This window comes from Scyliorhinus torazame, chromosome 8 (genome assembly GCF_047496885.1).
Source record: "Scyliorhinus torazame isolate Kashiwa2021f chromosome 8, sScyTor2.1, whole genome shotgun sequence".
In the NCBI taxonomy this organism is placed as follows: domain Eukaryota; kingdom Metazoa; phylum Chordata; class Chondrichthyes; order Carcharhiniformes; family Scyliorhinidae; genus Scyliorhinus; species Scyliorhinus torazame.
This window is the reverse complement of record NC_092714.1, coordinates 29,973,115-29,998,126: the sequence shown is the minus strand read 5'-3', so window position 1 is coordinate 29,998,126 and position 25,012 is coordinate 29,973,115. Positions and strand designations below refer to the sequence as shown.

The 25,012-nt window shown below is 47.1% G+C and overlaps 1 protein-coding gene across 4 annotated transcripts in view; it reads left to right on the top strand.

Moving 5' to 3' along the window:
- Positions 1 to 25,012, top strand: part of LOC140427713 (transcriptional regulator Erg) — a 425,982-nt gene that overhangs the window by 320,531 nt on the left and 80,439 nt on the right. For all 4 annotated transcript variants that reach the window (XM_072513247.1, XM_072513250.1, XM_072513248.1 and 1 more), the window contains one exon: positions 4,068 to 4,285. In XM_072513247.1, coding sequence (XP_072369348.1) covers positions 4,068 to 4,285 — 218 coding nt within the window. The remainder of the gene's footprint in view (positions 1 to 4,067; positions 4,286 to 25,012) is intronic.

The window sequence follows — 25,012 nt, the reverse complement described above, 5'->3', positions numbered from 1 at the left end:
TTCTGTGCTTCTGAGGGTTGTTCTGTCGCTAATCCGATGTAGGCTTCAAAGCAAGCTATCCAATGGTCGAAGGCCGATGTGGCGTTGTCTGCTTGAGGGTGCAGCTGTAGGCGATCTGGCTTGATGCGTAGTTTCATCGCTGTAAAATCTCTGCTTAGTAAATTGATGCATTATCAATTATGACGATACGAGAGTAGGGAGTAATCGAGGCTTTATTAAGCAGAGATGTGTTGCCTCCTGCAGCTGCTGCCAAAATGCACGCAGCTCGGTGAGCACACACATTTATACTCTGCCTACTGGGCGGAGCCAGCAGACAGGGATCTACCCCCGTACCTGTAGCCTTACCGTATTACCTCTCATATACGTATTATACAAACAGTGGTGACTACCACAGAGAACACACATCATCATGATCTAAGTTTAACTATTTGGGGGCCTGCATTCCCTCACACTGGTGTCCAATGTATTCTCCCACGATTGCCACCTCAATATGACACCCTTACATTCCATTTATTCGTATGGAAGTAAAAGGTTACAGTCTCTCAACCTGATGCTAACTTACAGCAGTAGCAAAGTAGCTAAACTTCACTTTCTGTGTAAGTGTCCGGCAATGTAACTCTATAAGGAACACTCAGACAAAACAATTTGATTCATAGTACTGCTCTGTTCTCCTTCACAGTGGGAGATCTTGCTGTTTTATTGTTAACAGGAACGTTGGTGGAAAGAATTGGCAAATTGAGTGATCTTGGCCACAGTTGGTTGCTGCACTTGATAAATTTTGTTCCACAACAGATTTTCCATTCCGGCCTACTTATTGAAAACAAGGTGGGAATTAGGTGTAATATTTCACACTCTTCTTGGACAGAAAGAAATCATTTCATTCAGTAGACCATTGATACTGAATGGGAGGGTGTAATTTATAACAGAAAATTGTATATCTGAAGCACTGTTATCAACAGTAAAAGATCCAACAGCACCTTCACAGTAGTGTTATCAAACAAATTTTGGCATTAAGTCAGGGAAGGAGATATTAGGCCAAGTGACCAACAGCTGGGTCAAAGAGGTAGGTTTTAAACATGTCTTAAAGGAGGAAAGGGAGGTGGAAAGGGGAAAGATTTAGGGAAGGAATTCCAGACCTTAGGATCAGGGCAGCTGTGCGGGACAATTAAAATTGGGGATTTTACACGAAGGTCTGAATATAAAATAGTTTTTCAGTCTCTGTAGTCATTCTGTCAATGCGCTCTAGATTATGTGCCACAATCATGTTCATGATCTGCACTGGTCACTTGCAGTTCCATATTACCCTAACACCATCCCCACTTCTGTTGGTCTGGGGAATCTGTCAATTGCTTTTAGAATATCCTAATCAACTTTATTCGTTGAGGTTCCCCTGTTAGGGTGCCACCTGTTAACAACTCCAAATGGTTTTCAAACTTTGTTGGGGAACATTTGGGAAACCTTCTTACAATACAAGGATGTAGTGATCTAATTTGACCTCAGACACAGTCCTGGGTTGTAAAAACACCATTGCATTGTTTGTGCTTAATATCGTTATCACATAAATCACAAACAATTATTCTGGTTGTTCTCTGTTCTTGGGTGTTGAATACCATTTATTAGGTCTTATTGAAGCCTTCATAGTCTTAAGTAGGTTTACTGTTATGTATTTATTAACTACGAGAATCTACGCATGTATATACAGTAAAGGATTCAAGTTACGAGCTGTCTCCGTGCTTGCTTGTACACACAGCTTTGTCCAACACTAGACTAACTCCTAAGCGGGGGTCATGTGCACTCTTACAGAACTGTGTGGACGATGCTGTATTTAGTCCTGCATTAACCCTATGATGACCCTTCCTTTATTAACCCTTCCCATGACCAATCCAACCAATATTTACACTTAATATATGTCTTAAAATTTCTTTGGTGAAATACTACAGTTTCTTGTACAAAGTCTGGCTTTGAAAAAGCTACATTCTAAACTGATCTCAATGGTAACAAGCTGTTGCCTGAATTATACTTTAATGATTGTTTTCTACCAAACAGTATTTTGCGATGTATTCTTCAGAGTATAATCAGATTTGTTAAATTAACACCTATGTATATAGTGCTGTTTACTGCTGTAAGATAAAATTTACAGAGACAGGTAATAATGTAATGTACTCCCATTTTCTTTTGTATCATTTTGTTTAATAATTTTGCAGATAATTTACTGCTATTACTCTTGCCTGAGGGATATCTAATCCTGAATTAATAGTGATAGCTATCATTTTCCAATGGGCATTATCACATGCTCATAGCAGCTGGAGAAGGAGTTTAAAAATATTGTCTTATACTTCTTTAGCTCTTTAGCTATCCCCTTACCCCATGCTGCACATCATTCTCAGCAGGTCAGGCAGCTTCTGTGGAGAGAGAAACAGAGTTAATAGTTTCAGGTCGATGAACTTTGTTCAGGAAACCAGAGCCTGTTCAATGTTAAATGTGACTCCGTACCTGCTGTCTAAGCGGTCTAGAGACCAGGAGCGAAATTCTCCATCCCGCCCCGCCACATTTCTGCCCCGACCCGCCGGCGGGATGCTCCGTTACACCGGCCAGTCAATGGGGTTTCCCATTGTGGGGCAGCCCCACGCCGTCGGGAAACCCCCGGGCGCCGGCAAAACGGAGACTCCCGCTGGCGGAGAATGATGCCCCAGATCGACTTCTGAAATGTTTTGTTCCTTGTGTGTATAGTACAAGAGATTGACAGGATGCTAGTTCCAGGTATTCCGAACACAGCAAGCTTCTGAACTCAACTGAGTTGTCTGTAAGAGAGGCAGAGATGGTGCAGAAAAATCAGTGAGCAAGTTAATTTAGGTTACAACCACTTACCTCTGAGTTTTAATTCTTGGAGCGGGATTCTCTAATAATGGGGCTATGTCCCCACGCTGGCATGAAAACAGGCGCCAACGACTCCGGCGTCAACGGCCCCCGAAAGTGAGGAATTCTCACCTTTCTAGGGGGCTAGGTTGCCGCCGGAGTTGTCCCCGCAGCTCCAGCCGGCGGGGAACGGCCCACGCGGGTCCATGCACGTGCGGAACTGCCGGCGTATTCCCACCCATTCCAGGACGGCCCCCACACACTCACCTTCCAGGTCTCGCCGTGTGGGAGGTGAGTAATTCATGCCGACGGGATTTGGCCAAACTCGTCGGCCACTCGGCCCATCGGGGCCTGGCGAATCGCCGGGGGAGTCGCGCTCAACGGCCCCTGACCGGCATGGCGGCGATCCCGCCGCTGCCCGAAAAACGGCTCCGGAGAATGGGGAAGCCGGTGTCGGGGCGGCAGGGCGCGATTCCTGTGGCCCCCCGGGGATTCTCCGACCCGGCGCCGGATCGGAGAATCTCAGCCATAGAATCCATGGTGGGGAAGAAAGGTGAATAGAAATGGAGCAATGTTACTGAACAAATTGATAATTGAGGGAATGTCTAAATTTCACACTTAATGGGACATTATTTATTTAATAAATTAAGAGTATCCAATTCTTTTTTTTCCAATTAAGGGGCAATTTAGCGTGACCAATCTACCTACCCTGCACATCTTTGGGTTGTGGTGGTAAGAGCCACGCAGACACGGGGAGAATAGGCAAACTCCACATGGACAGTGACCCGGGGCCGGTATCGATCCCAGGTCCTTGGTGCCATGAGGCAGCAGCGCTAATCACTGCACCACTGTGCCGCCATTCACTCAAACTGACATAGCCACAAATACCTACTGAACCGGAGGAACTCCATGAATTTCTCCCAATCATCAACATAAAAGTGCAACTTAATACTGATCATTTAAAGTTGGCTCTTTTGCATTACAAAATTTGAGTTGACCAATCACTGGAGTTTACCAATGGAAGTGAAATAGCATTAAGTTTCCTTTATGAATCTTTAGTGTTTCAACGTCAAAAGTGCTAACAGAGCCTAAATGTTTTTAAGTGCATTCTTCCTAAACTAAGGATGAAAATGATAGTTCAACGGTTCAGTCACAAATTGAAGTCCTAAATTAGGCTGTCAATTTGACCTGCATACCTTTCTTTCCCACAGGAAGCATTATCAGTAGTCAGCGAAGACCAGTCTTTATTTGAGTGTGCCTACGGAACACCACACCTAACAAAGACAGAAATGACAGCTTCTTCGTCAAGTGACTATGGGCAGACCTCAAAGATTAGTCCACGTGTTCCTCAACAAGAGTGGTTGGCACAGCCACCGACGAGAGTGGCCATCAAAATGGAATACAATCCTAACCAGGTCAATGGATCCAGGTAATGATGTGCAGGCGACGTGATCGAAGCTGCAACTTTGACACCATGCACCAGATAAGAAGTGTCTAGAATTTCTGATATTACAGAATTAAACACGTCTTTCACTTCTGGGGATAGTATTTGAAGCCAACCATTGACTGATGTGATGGAAGTCTTTTCTAACTGCTAAATACAAAGGTCCTGCAGAAATGGGTTTGATCACTCTCCTATAGTGAGCATGGTCTACAATGCTAATTGATTTTAATGCTGCCTTAAATTGGCTGTCTTAGTTAGGAGGGGCAAAAAGGCAGATTAGTGTGCAAAACTGCAAAGGTCAGATTGGAATCGAGATTAACGGTTGAGGCATTCTGTTGAATTAATCAGAAAATGTTTTCAGGGCTGTGCTGAAAGCCAGTGGGGGAGTGAAACTAATTGCTACCAATAGCAGAATAGAGTGAATGGCCTGTTCATTGCTGTACAATTCGATGACAGTGCTAGTTGGGAGTGCTTCACACTGACATTAGGCTCTTGAAATGTAAATGATTCCATCCCTCCTCACTAAAGTTCCCCATCTGGACAAGCAGCAAAAAGTAAAAGGCATCTTCGAGATGTGGGAATATTAGTGTGAAAATGTGCAAATATTGCTGCAAGATCATTGAACCATTTTTGCAAGAGGCAGGAAACGAGATTAATAATTCAAAACTTCCAACTAAGCAATATTTCAACAATGACAACCTCTTTAATGAACAATTCCCCAATTCTTTTCTATATATTTTTTATCAACTGGAATAAATGAAGGATTTATGGACTCCCAATCTCCAAAACTTGATTCCACAGCCAATCTGACTGCATCTCAAATATAGGAAACTTATTTGAGTCCAGTCCTTGAAAACGTGTTCTTCCGATTTGGATAATTTGAGATTTTCAAGCATTACAATGAAAAGTCAAGGAAAGTTTGTGCCAGATCTTGCTTTCCTTGCTGATTGGTGCAATTCTGGTCCAAAATTCTATGGTTGTTGGGATTCTCTGTTCCCGTCACCAACGCCCATCGCCCGTGGGTTTCCTGGCGAGGTCTGGTGGCTTCAATGGGAAATGCCATTGACAAGCGACAGACATAGAGAATCCCCCCGCCAGCGAACGGTGCGCCGCCGATAAACATGCGGTGGAGGATCGGTGCGTCGCATCCCTGATATTTGCAAACCTTTCAAATTCACATTGACATCAAAACACACACATTCCATTTAATGTTCCTGGGATTTGGAGCTAACTGTACCCTAGAGCTTGTCAACTGTTCAATTGTTTTGGCATTGTGAAATACTCAATTTGCAAAGAAATAGGTTTTTACAGAGGTGCACAATTGTTAATTGTCCATGGAGCATTGCTGTAACCTGGAGCACATTGGGTAAGCAGTTTACAGCAGCTCAGAATATTTATAATTCTAAAACTTCTTCAAATTCTAAAACGATCAGTGATAGTGAGAGGGTGTGAGGAGGATCAAAAGGAAGCTACTGTTGGTGAGAAGGTGTGAGCTGGAGGAGATTACTGAGATCGGGAGGAGAAAAACGATGGGGGGTGATGTAGCTGAGAAAGAAGATTTTGAAATCATCATGCCCGAGGAGTCAGTGAAATGAGATTGTTCGAGAGGACATTCCATGGGATAGAAGAGTTTTGAATGCTGTAATTCTCAAACTCTCAGTGACATGGACAACTGCTACCAGCACAGATGACAAATCCAGAACAGGGTAGCTCTCTTATTCTGATGGCTCAGATAGGAATTACACTGTCTCCTGCATAACCCCAGTCCTGTAGCAAACTAAGAAAGTGCCCTGTTCAATTCCCAGTGCTGCATGTTCAGATCTCACCTTGGGGGTTGATTTTTGCTGAATGGCTTCTGCACCTTGGTGCCAGTTGGATGGCGATGAGGACACAAATACCAGTTTGAATTCCAGCCTCTGATTGTCATAGAAACATAGAAAATAGGTGCAGGAGTAGGTCATCCAATGGGCCCTGTACGTCACTGTATAGATGGGAGTGCAGCAAAGGGACAGAATCAATGTTATCTCCTCCGATTGACCCGTTAACCAACACTTGGTCCAGACTCATTAATGGAATTGTGGTTTGGGAGGGAAAGATGATCAGTGGCTATGGAACAGAATTGCTCAGGCAATTTCCCACCCACGTATGCTGCTGGTAGTCTCACTAGTGGAATAATCTGTGATTGGAGGAGCGGTGAGCAGTGGGAAGGTAAGTGGTGGTGCTCAGCCTGGCACCTCAGCACCGGAGTGGCGGTGGTGAGGGATCCTGAGGGGTGGGAGAGGGGGTGAGAGCGGTTGTCTGCCTAGGTGGGGCTGGGGGGAGAGACTGTACGGGAGCGTCTGTCTGGTGTGGTGGGGTGAGGAAGGGTGTGTGTGTGTGGGGGGGGGGGGGGGGAGAGTCTGTAAGGGAGTGTCTGTCTGTTGTGTTGGGGTGGGGTGGTGTGTGTGTGTGGGGGGGGGGAAGAGGCTGCAAGGGAGTGTCTGTCTGACAGGAAGGGGGTCGGGGCTGGAGGCTAATGGGTAGCAGCTGTCTGCAGGGGATTGGAGGGGTGTGGGAAGTTGCATTGCCTTATCTTTCCCAAGTTTGCGAACGGCTCTATGAGTGAGAGAAAAATTGAAACGTGGCTGATTACGCGAAAGGCGGAAAGGCAGAAAAGGCGGAAAATCAGAAACCCACCTTTGAAGTTCACCTGGCAGTTCATCGGTCAAACTTCATTTGAACCTTTCATGAGATCAGTCCCTTGTACTCATCTCCAGGTAGACAGAATCCTGCCAAACCACGTTTCAAAACCACAAGCTAATAAAGGAAAAGTGGGAAAGCAAAAGAGAGAGCCTTGGCACCTATAATCCTGTAAAATAGGAAATTAATGATCACCAAGTTGAAAACGGTGACATCTTGATTTGGCAAATCCTTTGCGTATTTGGAGATCGGGTCGAGCCAGAAGATTCACAGCACTTCCAGTGCAATGATGTCACCTTTAGATGCCACAAACAGATTGAATTTAAGTTGGGCTCACTGGAGAAAAGGAATGTGTCAATGTACTTCAGCAGCAGAAAAAGCAGTGGACACAGAGAGATGAGGTGCAAAATAGGCCAAAGGCATGGAGAATGAGAAGGTTTTGAAGGGATATTTGATACATTATTGATCTGAATTTCATGATATATATTTGAAATGATTTTAGTTTGGACAAAGCACCCATCTCATCTTTACAGTGGTGCATTTCTCTTAAGATGCCACAGTAGGTTTCCATTTTATGAACTACTGCTACTGTACACAAAATGGAACAGCCAATGAAGTAAAGGAACATCTAAAATTGTTCATACACTTTCATTACAGCAAAGTAGTTCAGCGAGAGAATTCTGCATTGTGATTGCATATTTGGGCTCCAATCGTAGAATGAGCAGGGAAAAGAACAAATATTCTTCTGGACATTAGTATGACATTTCCCTCTCTTGTACCGTTGCTCAATGATACATTTGAACGTGACTTAATTCATCACACTGTGTTCTTGAGACAGAAAACCCTTGCAAATTCTTGGCTGAAAAGAATTACTCTGTAATATGTTTTTACATTCTACATTGTATCCGTCATTTAATAAAGAAAAGTATCACATTTATGTGGCACCTTTCACATCCATAGCATGTCCCAAAGTGCACCATAGCCAAATGTTTACTCTTGAAGTGCATTTTTGCAGGGAAATTGGAGAGACGCAAAAGAGGTTTAGAAGAATGGTTCCAAGGATGAGAAACTTCAGTTACGAGGAGCGATTGGAGAAGTTGGGACTGTTCTCCTTGGAGTTAAGAAGGCTAAGAGGAGATATTGAAAATCATGAGGGGACGCGTTGGGTCGGAGAATCGGCGGGGGGGGGGGGGGCGCGAATCATGTGACGCCACTCCGACGCTGGTCTGGCGATTCTCTGGTCGGCGCAGCGCCGGTCGGGGTTCGCTCAACGCGGCCCCCCGGGCGATTCTCCCCACGCGATGGGCCGAGTGCCTGCCGAGTTAGGCCGAGTCCCGCTGGCGTCGTTCTCGTGTGGTCCTACCCGGCGGGACTTCGGTGTTCATTCTGCGGGGGGTGGCCTGATGGGGGGAGGAGGGATCCGACTCCGGGGCGGGCCCTCCACAGTGGCCTGGCCCGCGATCGGGGCCTACCGATTGGCGGGTGGGCTTATCCCGGTGGGAGCCTATGTTCCTCCGCACCGGGCCCCTGTAGCTCTCTGCCATGTTGCTTTGTGGCCGGCGCAGAGATGGCAACCCACGCGCATGCGTGGACTCGTGCTGACCGTGGCGCGCATGCGCGGACCTGCGGCGCCCGTCCTACTGCCCGTGTCGGCAGCTGGAGCAGCGTGAGGCTCTCCAGTGCCGTGCTGGCCCCCTGCGCGGTGCAGGATCGCTGATCCTAGGGGCCAGATGGCGCCGTCGTAAAACACTCCAGCGTTTACGACGGCGTCAGCACTTAGCCCCAGGATCGGAGAATCCCACCCACTATTTCTCCCTCGTAAAGGAATCAAGAACAAGAGGGCACAGATTTAAAGTGATTTGCATAAGAAGCATGGGCGGGATTCTCCGTCCCGCCGCACCAATTTTCCCATTGTGGGCGGCCCCATACTGTCGGGAAATCCCCGGGAGTGGGTGCGCTGCCGGTGTAAAGGAGAATCCCGGCAGCGGAGAATCCAGTCCCATTTCTTTTTCACTCAATGAGTGGCTCGTGTCTGGAATGCACTGCCTGGAAGTGTGGTGAAGGCAGGTTCAATTGAAGTGTTCAAGAGGGCATTAGATGATTATTTGAATAGAAACAATGTGCAGGGGTATGGGGAAAAGGCACTAAGTCACGATGCTCGCTTGGAGAGCTGGTGCAGACACGATGGGCCGAATGGCCTCCTTCTGCACCGTAACGATTCTGTGACATGGAGAAGCCTATTTGAAATGAAATGAAAATCGCTTATTGTCACAAGTAGGCTTCAAATAAAGTTACTGTGAAAAGCCCCTAGTCGCCACATTCCGGCGCCTGTTCGGGGAGACTGGTACGGGAATTGAACCGTGCTGCTGGCCTGCCTTGGCCTGCTTTAAAAGCCAGCTATTTAGCCCAGTGTGCTAAACCAGCCCCATTTGTGCGTCACAGCAAGGTCCCAGAAACAGCAATGAGATGTGTGGCCTGTTAATCTATTTTACTGACATGGATTGAGTGATAAATGTTGACTAGAACACTGAGAGAACTCTACGTTCTTAAATAAAGTGCCTTGGGATCTGTAAAAGCCACCTGAACAGACAGTGTCTCGGTTTGACATGAAACAAAAGTAAAATACTCCGAAAGCTGCAAATCTGAAACAAATACTGGATAATGGTGGAAATACTTAGCAATTCTGGTGGCATCTATAGAGAGACTGAGAGAGAAACAGAGTGTGCGCTTCAGAGAATTCCTGGATTGGCAGAAGATAGAGATGTAACAGGTTTTAAACAAGCTCAGAGGCAGGGAATACCGGAGGAAAAAACAACTATGATCGGGAACGCTGGAGAGATTAAATGATAAAAGGGATGATGATGCAAAGCTACAAGGGCTGGCAATGAGACAAGTAGAAAAACAAAAGATGGGTCTGGCAGATCTGTTAATGGCAATAGCATAAACGTTACTAGGACCTACTGTCTGAAAGAAATTAGCGCAGTGGTAACAATTCTTGCTGTAACATTCCTCCTGAATAGTAAAGTTGCCACAGTCCCAGAGGACCGTAAGCTGCTCTCCCCTTTGAGAGAGAGCTGACTGGTGGAGTTTTAACTTGAGGGTCACCACACCTCAGGCAAGGGGCAAGGTTGAGACGGTGGGGCCTTCATGAATAACTTCCGCCTGATACAGGAATTTAAACCATGCTGTTGGCGTCGCTCTGCATCGCAAACCAGCTGTCCAGACACCTCAGATACACCAACCCCTTCCTTCTGAATATGAAGGGTTTAAACAATAACTTGAGCAATAAATGGGTCTCATAGATAAAGAGAGTTCAATTAATGTGTGCCTGTTCTCTCACACTGACTCAGACTGACCTCCTTTTGTTGACCAGTTCTCCAATGATATTAATATCAGCTGTAATATAGTTGAACTGGGAACTTTTGATGCTGACACTGAATAATAACCTTACCTCCTTGAACACTCACACCATAGGTTGAGCCATTTTTTGGGTAAAGAGATTTTGGGTGTGATTCAACAGGAACAAATCAAGGGCGCAATCTTCCGATCATGTTGCGCTTGAAAAGCGTCTCGCTACAGTGCAGCGTGGCCGGTGAAAGCCAGGAGACCTCGCTCCCGGGACCCACCCGGCTTTCAACGCCTTGCGAGATTCAACGCAATCTTGCAAGACGTTGCAAGGAGAATCCCGCCCACAATGGGTGGGATCACGTTTTTGGCAAATCTGCATATTAGTGCGATGCAGTAAGCCTTCCTCTAATGTGCAGATTCCTGAGGTACCTGAGCCTTTAGGGTTCAATCCCTTTACCTTGGAGACTTTGGGCGAACGCAGTTGGTACTGGTCACCACAAATGGGGACCAGGCAGAACGGCACTCATGGGGGTCTCCAACGAGGCTCCCAATTGCATGCCCTTTGGGCAGGGTGGTGCCCAGGCACTGCTGGTGCCACCTAGGTACCCTGCCTGTGCCAGCCTAGCACCTTGGCAATGCCAGCCTGGCACCCTGGCAGTGCCACCTGGGTGACATCCTGGCAGTGCCAATGTGCCCAGGTGGCACTGCCAGATGGCAGGGGCATTGCCAAGGTGTCAAGCTGGCATTTTGTGTGTGCACGTGATTGGGCCAAGGTTGCCCATTGTGGGTATTAGAAAGTGTGGGGGGACTGGGGGGCCCTCGCATGTTGTGTTTGGGCTGAGGAGAGGTCGGTGATTTTATTTATGGGCCTCGAAGATCGGGATGCCATTTAACAATGGCACCCTGTTCTCTCGCTACAACGGGCAGTTCCAGCGAGCTGAGCTCCCCATTGTAAAAAACGCAGCTATGTGCGGCCTCGGCCACACATCCCCATTCAGGCCCCTCATTCAACACGAGTAGCTTTGAATAGCCGCGTGTTTCCCGACATTGCGAGTGTGAGGAAATACTAAACGCACTCGCCAGGGAACCTTGCTCCCTTTGGAAAGATCGTGCCCCAAGTCTGCTATTGGGCATGTTTAGCGGGTGTTTCTCGGCACTTTGCCGGTTGTTTTTGTTGGCCTCGGCGAGGCTGCACTTACATCATTTCTTGCACTGACGAGCTCAGCTCGCTAGTGTAACAAGAGTACTAAAGGACCAGGATGTCATTTTTAAAGGCAGCTCTGATCTTTTGCCCCCCCCCCCCCCCTCCACCTCAGCAACACCACTGTGACCACTGGACCCCACCCCACAACTTACCTCTTCTGGGGTGCTTGAGCTCCCCCCCCCCCCATCTCTTAAGCAAGGCATCCCAGGCCCGACTCCTGGCATGGGCAACCTGGTACCCAGGCACCTTGGCACTGCCAGTCTGGCAACCTGGCAGCGCCCCGCCAGCCTGGAAGTGCTAAGGTGCCCACGTGCCAGCAGGAGTGCCATGGTACTGCTCTGCCCAGTGACCTACCACCTGGGGATCTCCAGTGACCTGGGAGACCCCCAGGTGCCATTGCAACTGGTCCATGTTTGTGTGGACCAGCACTAAATGGCATCCAATCGAGGCTTCGCTGGGGAGGCCGTTAGTTCCTGGGCCCTGGGAGAATATGACGGAGACACGTTCATTATGCTGATCTGGATCAGGCCAGGCGCGGACGAGATCCAGATTGCAATATCTCGCAAGGTTCAGTTGAATCTCGCGAGACATTTCATGCATCGCGAATCTTGCAAGAGGCCTCTCGTGAGATTCAACGGCCTCATCACGTCACCAAGGTGCGACAAGGCCAGTAAATCCTGCCCTTTGATTTGTGTTGTTACCTCATTCAATAGGACATTGCATAAAGAAATGTTAAATACTGCAGATGCTGTAAATCTGAAATAAAAAGAAAAAACGCTCGAAATATTCAGCAGATCAGGCAGCATCTGTGGAGAGAGAAACAGAATTTGGGAGGCGGGATATTCCACATGTCCCTTTGGCGTGTATTGCGGCAGCAGAGATGGCCTGCCATAGGCGGAATCTTCAGACCCTGCCGCTCTCGATGGGGGTTCCCATTGTATGCACCCCATGTTGCCAGGAAATCCACTGCGGGGGTCGCTGTCGGCAGGACCAGAACATCCCGTCAGCGGCAACGGCCAGAAAATTGCGGCCAACATTTCAGGTCGACGAGCCTTCATCAAAACCGCATAATGATAGAAATGTAATTGCTTTGAGCAAGTGAAAGGGGGAGAGGGAGGAGAAGAACTAAAGCGAAGGTTTGTGTTAGAATGAAGAGCAGGAGAGACTGAATGACAAAAGGTTTTAATGGTACAAAAGCCAATGGGAGTTGTAATGGTTAAAGAAACAAAAGATGTGTCGATATCTGATTATATCGTGGGTAGTCTCTTGAGCTGACAGATGGGCAAAACATTGGCAATCAGTTCCTTGACTGCTTCCCTCTCCTGTAGCCGATCGGTGCTCATGCTGCAAGGTCAGGTAGGGATTGCCATGGCCAGTGTTTCCAGGCATCAAGTCTGATGTCCATTTTCTTGACATAACAAATTGATGTGAGTTTGAGGGTTTTGTGTACAGCCTGCCTAAACTTATCAATAACAAACACTGAATGCCCAAAAGTCTCCTTATCTCAGAGAAACTTGGCTTTTCCATTTCCATTAGGTTGCATATTGAAGGAGCCTTATTTATTAAGCTTTTGCATGAAAGGAACGTGGTTTAGTGATAGGTCTGCAAAACTGCTTCCCTGATAAATGCTTCATTTGAGTGGAGGATCTGTGAAATTGCCCTATGAAATCCAGATTTGTACAACAACCAGCTTTAGAAAGGAACGGAGTAGCTGATGTCCTAATCTATTACTCTTCTGTATAAAGGAGATAATTGCAAGCAAAACCAAAGAGCTGACCACCACTAATAATGCAGAAATGAATGATGTTCAATGGATGACCTCCCTAAGTCGAGATGCATTGAGCTCTGCCAATTGATACTCTGAGACAAACCTGTGTGCTCTGCAGGCATCCCTTTCAAAAGTTGCCATCCTGCTGATCGGGATTGAATTCTTCCATTGTGCACTCCAGTATGTTCTAAGCCAGTTACAGCTCAAAATATCACTAGGACAATCCGTTTGTGTGAAGTGTGCCGTTCCAAACATGTCAAATCATTCAATTACCATGTGGGCTCATTCATTTTTGGTCCAAAGGAAAAGTGATTTGGTGTGCTCTCAGAAATAAACACTGCTCCATGTATTTAAGCGGGCGTCACGATCTGTCTCAGTCTGATCATTAATCCCTCCCCCAACATTACTCTGACATTGACAGCTGTGAGTATGTTTGAAGAGGACAACAGTTGATTTGTTTTATCAAATTTTGTTAGAGGGCAAAAGAACAAATCAAAACTTAAATATCTAACATTTATTACAAAATTAGAGAACTTTTAAGCAGTTTTGATAGACCCCCCCCACCAATTTCTTTCACTTGTAAAGCTCAAGTAATGAATTGGCACAATGAGATTCGAATGCGAAAAACAAATGCAAGCTTGTAGAAATGTTACCTTTTTACAGAATGAGCCACAATGGAAGGTATATCATCAATAAAAGTACACTATTTAGAGAGATGGATCTTATTTTTCCGTTCAAAATGATGTGGGATTTTGTTTGAGTAAGTAGGGACAAACTGGGCAAGATTTGAATTTATTCAAAACCCATGTACTTGCATAAAGTTAAAATTGGGTCCATTGTTCCCAGTGGCAGGAAGATTGGTTACCAAGGGTCACCAATTTAAGATCATTGGCAAAAGGACCAGAGGGGAGGTGCGGAGATTATTCTTATTCACATTGTGGGTTAGAATCTGGAATGCATTGCCTGAAAGAGTGGTTGAAGTGGTTTCAAGAGTAATTCTCAAAATGGAATTGGAGTTACATTTGGAAAGTAAAAAATTGCCAGACCATGGGGAAAAAGTGTGGGTAATGCAACTATTGGATAGCTCTTTCAAAGGGGCTGCACGGGCAAGGTGGGCTGAATGGCCTCCTTCTGTGCCATATGATTTAATGATGCTATGACTATACTAATCCAAGGCGCGGTATTGCTCAACTGGATGATGCTTGGTTATGTGACTGTCTCTGCCTCTTCCTTGTTCAGGCAATGCTTGTTTTCTGTGTTCTCTTTGCTATCTCTCACCCTTGATTCTAAAACCCACTGAACTGTTCTTCTCTCTTCTCTCTCATTCCAATAGGAAGCTGAAACTATCGCTTCTGTGAAACTTTCTCTTCTCTACCCTGTACCAGCACACCAGTCTGTTCTCCTTGCTTTCCTATCCATTTGGAAATCCAGGTGGTGATGAGCTGACCTGTCTGTCGAAATATGGTAAAAATCTGTGTTTACCTAAAAAATGTATCATTTTATTTTCTTCCATCGGGTGAGAGAATAAGGGACTAGAATGTGCTATGATAGCCATATATATGTTTGTACATGTGCTTTATATATATAGGAATGTAAGAACATAATACTTAGGAGCAGGGGTCGGCTATCCAGCTCTTTGAGCCTACTCATATGTTTCATTATAGTTTTTATTTATTCGTTCATGGGACGTGGCGTCGCAGGCTGTGCCAGTATTTATTGCCCATTCCTAATCGCCCTTGAGGGACAGGTAAGCGTCAACCACATTGCTGTGGGACTGGAGTCACATATAGGCCAGGTAAGGATGGCAGATTTCCTTCCCTAAAGGACATTAGTGAACCAGATGGGTTTTTATGACAATCAACAATGGTTTCATGGTCATCAGTAGACATTCTAATTCCAGATTTTTATTGAATTCAAATTTCACCATCTGCAGTGGCTGGACTTGAACCTGGGACCCCAGAATACCTGGGGTCTCTGGATTACTAGTCCAGTGACAATACCACTACTCAACCACCTCCCCAAAGTGTCTCTATAGTGCGGAAGGAGGTCGTTCAACGCATCAAGTCTACACTGACCCCCTGAAACAATACTCCACCCAAACTTCACCCCCCCACCCCCGTCCTGCCCTATCTCAATACCATTTTAACCTACATCTTTTTTGGCCTCTATGCGACAATTTAGCACAGCCAATCCACCAAACCTACACAACTTTGGACTGTGAAAGAAAACCAGAGCACCTGGAGGACACCCACGCAGAGATGGGAGAATATGCAAACTCCCCACAGACAGTGACTCAAGGTTGGAATTGAACCCTGCTCCTGGTGCTGTGAGGCAGCAGCATTAACCACCGTGTCACCTGATCATAGAATTTACAGTGCAGAAGGAGGCCATTTGGCATATCGAGTCTGTACTGGCCCTTGGAAAGAGCACCCCACTTAACCCATGCCTCCACCCTATCCCTATAACCCAGTAACCCCACCCAACCTTTTTGCACACGAAGGGCAATTTATCATGGCCAATCCACCTAACCTGCATATCTTAGGATTGTGGGAGGAAATCGGAGCTCCCGGAAGAAATCCACGTAGACACGGGGAGAACGTACAGACTCCGCACAGACAGTGATCCAAACTGGAGTTGAACCTAGGATCCCTGGAGCTGTGAAGCAACTGTGCTAACGATTGTGCTACCGTGCTGCCTCTAGATGTCGATCGTAGAATCACGGAGGGATGATTCTCTGACCATTTCGCTCCTGGTGCACATCCTGCCATTCTGGGCACTGAACGGAGCGCGATGCTCCTGCCTCATGGCACCTGATGCAATCTGGTTCAAACCCTCACTAGGAATGAACCAGTGTTCGAAGCCGGAGTCTCCCGGCTCCCAGGATTCTGCCCCCTCCACCCACCGCTGGTGTAGCTGAGATTGGTGGGAATCACTACCAGTCTCTACCACCGAAGACAAGGGTCAGGATTCTCCAGGGCCACCCACTAGTGATGCTGAATCCTGCAATTGGCGAAAATAGGGATTTGGGGCGTCAAACCTTTTTTAAAAAATAAATTTAGAGTACCCAATTATTTTTTCCAATTATGGGGCAATTTAGCGCGGCCAATCCACCTACTCTGCACATTTTTGGGTTGCGGGGGCGGAACCCATGCAGACACGGGGAGAATGTGCAAACTCCACACGGACAGTGACCCCGAGCCGGGATCGAACCTGGGACCTCAGCGCCATGAGGCAGCTGTGATAACCACTCCGCCACCGTACTGCCTTCTGGGCGTCAAACCTGATGCAAGTTTCCCGGCCAGCCCCGCCGGCCACATTGGGTTCCCCAATGACCCTGACATGCTTCCTGCCCAAACCCAATGGGAATATTCAAATAGCTCATTCAGGGTGTTTCGCATGTTATTGACGGGCAGAACACATGATTCACCTGCTTCCTGGGATGCTTTAGCATCCCCTCAGCCAAGAGTCCTGCTGGCGTGAATTGGTACAAGTCCTGAGATACGTGGACCTGGAGGCTTGCAGTCCGAGGGGTGGCAAGGGAGTGAGTACAAATGCCTCTAGGGTACCAAGAAGGATCCTTCATGGGAGGTGGAGTCAGGGCGGCTTGTGCTGGGCTGGAGGGGTGCGGGTTGGGGATCTTTCCTGGGATGGGGATCGTTTGGCTGCTCTTCCCATCTGCAGTCTTTAAACTTTTCAAATAACCAGTATCTAAAAATGAAAGTTCTCTGACAATAAAGTGAAAGTCTCCCCAGCTGCAATCTTTAAACTATTTAAATAGTCAGTATCGTACAAATACAGTTCTCTGCTAATAAAGTGCAAATGTTCCCACCTGCAGCCTTAAACCCTTTGAACAGTTTGTCAGTATGCCAATTTCAAAGATCTGTGAGATTAGAGTAAAAGTAATCCTTTTAATGAGGTGGAAACCTTTGAAGTGGTTAAAGCCTGTGTGTATGCCTGGAAGGCTAAAAGCTTTGAACTGCATTGTTTATATTCAATTTCACACACCATTGCCTCTTAAAAGCATTTTGATTGACAGGTTAAGGCAGTTTCAAAGGGGGTGGGTTAAGATTGTTTATTTATATAGCTCTGCAGGGATCCATTAACTCAGGGGAGCAGCTGCAGTTTTCTTAGGAGGTTGTCTCTTTGTTCTCAAGTGCTTCCTGGAAAGAGCAGGCGCTGCCCCCACACTCTCACTCTCCTGCCTTATCTCCATAACCTTGCATATTCTTTCTTTTCAGATAGCAATCCAAATTCCCTTTTGAATACCTCGATACAACATGCTTTCACCACCCTTTTAGGAAGCTGTTCCAGACTCCAATTACCCTCTGGGTGAAATAACCTTTCCTCACATCACTTTTACTCCTTTTGCCCATTATTTTGAATCTCTGCCCTTCTAGTTCTTCATCCCCCCTTGAGAGGAAAAGGTTTCATAGATTATCATAGAATTTACAGTGCCGAAGGAGGCCATTCGGCCCGTCAAGTCTGCACCGGCTTTTGGAAAGAGCACCCTACCCAAGGTCCACACCTCCACCCTATCCCCATAACCCAGTAACCCCACCCAGCACTAAGGGCAATTTTGGACACTAAGGGCAATTTAGCATGGCCAATCCACCTAACCTGCACATCTTTGGACTGTGGGAGGAAACCGGAGCACCCGGAGGAAACCCACGCAGACACGGGGAGGATGTGAAGACTCCGCACAGACAGTGACCCAAGCCGGAATCGAACCTGGGACCCTGGAGCTGTGAAGCAATTGTGCTATCCACAATGCTACCGTGCTGCCCTTAATTTCTCAAGATTTGTCCTGTTTACACTCCTCAGGATCTTGAAGACCTCTACCAATTCCCCTCTCAACCTTCTTTTCCCAAAGGAAATCAATCCCAACCTCTCCAATCTATCCTCGTAGCTACAGTTGTTTATCACTGGAATCATTCTTGTGAATCTCTTCTGTACTCACTCAAATGACTTTACATCCTTCCTCCAGTAGGGCTTCAAGAACTGGACACAGTTCTTCAGACGAGGCTTAACTTGTGCCTTACACAAGTCGAACATGACCTCATTACTCTTGTACTCAATGTCCCTATTAATAAAGCCTAGATCCATCTAGATTTAGATGGAGGGAAAGTGGACTAAGGATATGGAGCAGACATGCTCTCACTGAGTAGAGGAACAGAACCAAGGGGCTGAAAGGTATACTCATGTTCCTGTGTATGTGAATGCCCAATGTATGTTCATAGCGATCTTGGTATCAGTGTTGCCAGTGTACCATAGTTGGGTGGAAAGTTTGCAGGAAACTCTTAGCTGGGGTTAAGGATTTTGCTTCCCCAAATTCCCCTCCCTGTCCCAGACTTGTGGAGGCTATTTCATGATGGCAGAAACAAATGATATTAGTAGAGTCATTCAGTCATCCTCCAACTCAATGTTGCATGGGCGGGATGAGTTAAAACAAAACCAAAGGAGGAATTGTTTTAAAACCTCAAATTAAATCAAAGAACTTGAGTTATGAACAAATGAACAGAAGTTACTTCTTCTGGCCTGTGTGCTTTTTTTGTTTAATTTGACTGACTGTTAAATTAAAGGTGAATCCTGAGGTCCTTAACATGGTGGAATCAATGATAACTGCATGGAAGTGACAGAATCTTGATTTGTACAAACTTGTGGATGATTCCATATAAAATTATTGTGTTGATATCAGTGACAAAATTGAATGGAAGATTTGCATTTATACAGCTCCTTCCACAACCTCAAGATATCTTCAAGTGTTTTCATAACCAATTGCGTTCTTGAGGGTAGTAACTGAGGGTAATGTAGAAAAGACAGGCAGAGAGGTATATTTACACGGATGCATTAATTATTCATGTCGGGAAAATGTAGTTGGAAAATTAATCTCGCTGGTACCTTGTATGAAATGGAGGAAAGTATAATTTAACTGACTGGAATGCCATGTGCGGAATACATGAATAAGAATAAAACATGGACACTTCTAGAATAATGCATCTCAAATGTACCGCTATTTGCTTTGATTCCCTCGCGGTAGCTTGTTAACAGTCTGAAAGCCTGTAATGAAGGTAATGTGTGAGTTGTGTTTGATAGATTCGTACCAACTATTCCAAGTGAATATTCTCTGTGGAATATTATGGCTTCAGTCCTATTGGGATCATGGAAATGGCATGTGTGGAACGCAATGGAATTGAACAAAATATTTCAGCTTGTTGGATTGCGATCTTGCACATTTTGCTCCATTCCTACTTTACAACCGTTGCTGTACTTCAAAAGTATCTGACTAGTTGTAAAGCTCTTCGGGACATCTTGAAATTATGGAAGGCATCTGTGAGCCTTTCTTCTATTTTAAGAATGGGGAGGGTGAATTCTCAGAAGTTTCAGCTGCAGTTACCAACCTCTATCAGAGTGCTGATTTTAATTACATTGAGGCTGGTTGGGTTGGAAGAGATTGGTGTAGAATAAGACATGTTCTGATGTCTTATTTCATCGGGAGTCAGCACATGTGCCCGGCGGCGGCCTGCAGCCGCCGCACCGAGCGCCATGGCGGACTTGGACCACGGACCGGCATTAAAAATGTAGGCCCCCCGAGATCGTGCAGCCCCGCACATCCATGCCGCTCATTCGCTCCCCTGGCCGTCGATGAGGTCCCCCCCCCCCCAGTGATCGATCCCCCCGCCCCCCACCAGGGCGGCCGCGGACTGAGTCCACCGCAGCTGCCACGAGGTTCCCGACAGCCGATACGTGGTTAGAACCATGCCGTCAGGAACTCGGCCAGTTTTGCGCGGAGAATCACTGGGGGGGGGGGCTTCTGTCAATGGCCCCCTAGCCATGCCGCGCGAGTGATTCCTGAGCAATTCTCCGGGGATCGGAGAATCGCTTCAGCGGCGCTGGGCCCGATTTCCTCGTAAATGGCCATTCTCCGCCCCCGCGCCGAATGTGGGGCGGGATTCTCCGCAATTGGCGCGATGTCCGCCGACCGGCGCCAAAAATGGCGCGAATCAGTCCGGCATCGCGCCGCTCCAAAGGTGCGGAATTCTCCGCATCTTGAGGGGCCGAGCCCTCACCTTGAGGGGCTAGGCCCGCGCCGGACTGATTTCCGCCCCGCCAGCTGGCGGGAACGGCCTTTGGTGCCCCGCCAGCTGGCGCGGAAATGACTTTGCCGTGCGGCGCATGCGCGGGAGCGTCAGCGGCCGCTCACGGCATCCCCGCACATGCGCAGTGGAGGGGGTCTCCTCCGCCTCCGCCATGGTGGAGACCATGGCGAAGACGAAAGGAAAAGAGTGGCCCCACAGCACAGGCCCGCCCGCGGATCGGTGGGCCCTGATCGTGGGCCAGGCCACCGTGGGGGCACCCCCCGGGGCCAGATAGCCCCGCACCCCCCTCCAGGACCCCAGAGCCCGCCCGTGCCGCCTTGTCCCGCCGGTAAGAGAGGTGGTTAGATTCTCGCCGGCGGGACAGGCATTCCAGCAGCGGGACTTTGGCCCATCGCCGGCCGGAGAATCGCCGGGGGTGGGCCCGCCAACCGGCGCGGCGCGATTCCCACCCCCGCCGAATATCCGGTGCCGGAGAATTCGGCAACCGGCGGGGGCGGGATTCACACCAGCCTCCGGCGATTCTCCGACCCGGCTGGGGGTCCGAGAATCCCGCCCGTGGTTTCGGCTGGGGGCTGCGGAGAATCCAGCCTATTGTCTCTGCTATGAGGCACTAAGCAACCTAAAAAGATAAATAATAAAGTAATAAATTAAAGTGAGACAAAGAAACATTGCAGTGATATTAGAATTAAAGATTGTCCAATGATCACAGGAGGAAATTGGCCTCAATGTTCCTGTGAAGAATTCATTCAGCCACCTATGTCTGATTGTTGTCCAGTGAATGTCTATGAGGATGCACATAGACATCAGTTGAGGGAGAAATTGGGCTCTGCTTAGCCACCTCCTCAATGTCTATTCATACTCAACATCAAGGCCTTCACAGAAGAAAGGCCACCTCGATCAGGCACTGACAGAGTCCTGGGAACTCTGGCAACTGTTGGTACCTTCAGGTGAGCTGGAGAGAAAATTGCAGTGAGGAAAATCTGATGCTTGCTGAGTTTTTGGGTTAGCTGGAACTGAAATGGGTCGGCTGCGGCGAGAGGCAAATACTTCACCTAACAATTCCCCCATGTATTATAACATCAGCAGAAGGCAGGCTGTGTGTACGCGGGAGAATAGAAATTACATATACAGATGGGCTAGAACAAGAGTTTGCAGGAAGCACCCATTTAGAGGCGAGTTCACTTGAACATTTAATCATCAGAGCAAGGCATTCAGATTAACGGAGAAGTGCAACCATTTTGATTTTCTGATGGGCATTTGGTAATTTGTTTTTATCCTGAAAAATTTCAAAGAGATTCAAGGAAATAATACTGAATTAACGGGCCGGATTAAAAACCAGATTGGCTGTAGAATGCTGGAGAGATTTATAAATGGACCAGATGCCGTCCGAAAGCAGTGACGCGTGGAGGAATCTTTTCTGGGTTTCTGGCTGTTCATAATATTCATAAACCATATGGAGGAGGGCACTGCCAGAAATCATAGCATTTACAGTGCAGAAGAAAGCCATTCGGCCCATCGAGTCTGCACCGGCCCTTGGAAAGAGCACCCTACCTAAGCCCATATCTCCACCCTATCCATACACCTCCACCCTATCCCCGTAACCCCACCTAACATTTTTGGACACTATGGGCAATTTAGCACGGCCAATCGACCTAACCTGCACATCTTTGGACTGTGGGAGGAAACCGGAGCACCCGGAGGAAACCCACGCAGACACGGGGAGAACGTGCAGACTCCGCACAGATAGTGACCCAAGCCGGGAATCGAATCTGGGACCCTGGGGCTGTGAACCAACTGTGCTAACCACTATGCTACCGTGCTGCCATCTCTGCAAATGCAACATCTCTTCATCACACCAAGCTGCACTGCCAGGTGGGTTATGTATTGGAAGCTGAGAGAATTGAAAGCGATCCTGAAAATAACTATTGAGTTGCCAAATAATGACAGGTGTTATTTAATCTGGATAAATAGAAATACATATTGGCATTGGAAACAATGAGCCAATGGTGGATGACTATTAATAGCAGAAGTAGAAGAGGAAGAGGATTTGGCTGTAATTGGCTTAGCCATTCATGATATTGATTAACTTTTTCAAAAGCTATAGTAAATTAAAGTAAAAGTAAAATCGCCATAATCCCAGATGACTGCTTTTCTCTTTGAGAGGACGAGCTGACTGGCGGTGATTTAACCTGAGGAGCACCACACCTCAGCCGAGGGGCAAGGTTGAGAAGGCGGAGCCTTTGATGAATAATCTCAACCGGTACGGGAATTGAACCTGCGCTGCTGGCCTCGCTCTGTATCACAAACCAGTGGCCCTTTACTGTGGGGACAGGCATTTAAATCATAGCCTGGCAGCCGGTGGAACTTGCACTCAACTCATAAAAGTCTGGAATTGAAAGTCGGTCTCAGTCATGGTGTCCCTGAAACTATCATCGGTTGTCATTGGAAAAACCCATCTCATTCATGAATGTCCTTTCACAGAATTGAGGCCTTCCTTGACCACTGGGCATCCTAGGGACTGGGGAGACTTTTTGACCCTTTCAATCACATTTTAGTTTAATATTTTAAGTTTTATTTGTGATTTGTTTTTGTTCAGGGCAGTATTCCTTTAAGGGGCAGCTCCTTTTAATTTGTCTCTCAGTTTATTTAATTTAGTTTGTTTGGTTTAATCAAAATAGTTGGCGCTCAAGACTCTGGGTCATTAGTCCAGGCTTCTGGATTTCTAATCTCGTAACATAACTGTCATGACATGCAGACACACACATAATGATATACAGACAAGCAGCTAATGGACACAGAGAACAGGACATGACCAATAAGCAGGCAGGACACTCAGGGGTGGGATCTGACTATGCAAGACACTCTGTGGGATCTGACTATCAAACACACTCTGCCTCTTTCCACTGATGAACACCTAGAGAGTCAGTCAAGGGTGTTGTTACAATCTCACACCCCCACCACGTGGCTAAGAGCTAGTCTGGTTCAGTCAGACAGAGTAACCACACTTAAGTTAACAGAGAGTCGAACTCACAGAGAACTGTGCTAACTGTGCTATTAGTTCAATAAACCTGATTGAACTAACTTCAAGGTATCTTTCTGATCTAAGTTGCATCCAGTTGCAGCCAGTGTTAGACCAGTGTACCTAACACGACAATAACCACTTAGCAACCATATGGATGGTACTTTTCACATTTCCTTTTGATGTTGATTATCCTGCTTTGGATTGTGCGGGCTGCCACCAGTTTCTATCTGTACATATGGGACCTCTACCAAAACTCCCATTTAATGCAAATCCAAATGATTTCAAAGAAGCAGAACATATTATAACTCACCCACAAGAAGATCAATCACACGCCATTAAAATACACTGTCGTAAAATTTTAAATATCAATTTTGCAGCAATCATTTAAAATGAAATAGGGTTCATTAATACTTAAGCCTCACTTTGCATTTGGTTTCCAAAGCTAAGACATTTCATAAGTACAAAATGACAGAAATGCACAGCCAGTTAATGCATTCATGATGAAGAACACATCCCCTGAGATGAACTTTCCCAAAATTTGTCGGGAATGTCAGGTTCAGACTGAAAACCGCGTGTATCTCTCCAGTTGCACAGATGAGATTTCACTCCAGATTTTCGGGCAGTCAGTGCACAGAGAATCTGGGGGTGTGGTTTGTGCCGCCACTCTGATAGTGTCGGCAATGTCAACTCCACAGAGATCAGGGCACCATCTTTAATAATGGGCGCTCCAATCTACGCTGAAATTAAACTCCCCCCTCCTTGCCAGGAAAGACCTTAAGGAGACTAAAAGGTATTTTGAACCCTTATTTATTTGGGACAGAACCAAGGAGGTGAATTTCCTTTGACCCTGCTTCACTAATGTAAAACCCAGTTGATCGCCAAAACCAGGGCTTCTCCTCAACTTTCACCGAGTTACAGCTCGGAATGGAGGAAGGCCCAATCAAGTTCAGCCCACAAAGTAAATGCATCTGTCACAACATAGATAGAGTTTCCGCAGCCCCCTAACGGGGGAGCTCATACTTTACAAAGGACAGGGCGAAAGCAACCATTTAACCCGGACAAATGCGAGGTGATGCATTTTGATAGATCCAATTCAGGTGGGAGCTATAAAATAAATGGCAGAACCATCAGGAGCATAGAGACAAAGAGAGGTCTGGGCGTGCAGGTCCACAGATCCTTAAATGTGGCAGCACAGGTGGAAATGGTGGTAAAGTAAGCATATGGCATGCTTGCCTTCATAGGACGGGGTATCGAGTATAAAAGCTCAAAAAATATGTTAGTTATATAGAACGTTGGTTAGGCCACATTTGGAATACTGGGCGTGATTCTCTGATCCTCCGCCGGGTCGGAGAATCACCAGGGCGCGGCGTGCATCCCGCCCCCGCCGGCCGGCAAATTCTTCGGCACCGAAAATTCGGTGGGGGCGGGAATTGTGCCACGCCGGTCGGCGGGCACCCCCCCTGGGATTCTCCAGCCCGCGATGGGCCCAAGTCCCGCTGCTGTAATGCCAGTCCCACCGACGTGAATTAAACCACCTACCTTACCGGCGGGACCAGGCGGCGCGAGCGGGCTCCGGGATCCTGGGGGGGGGGGG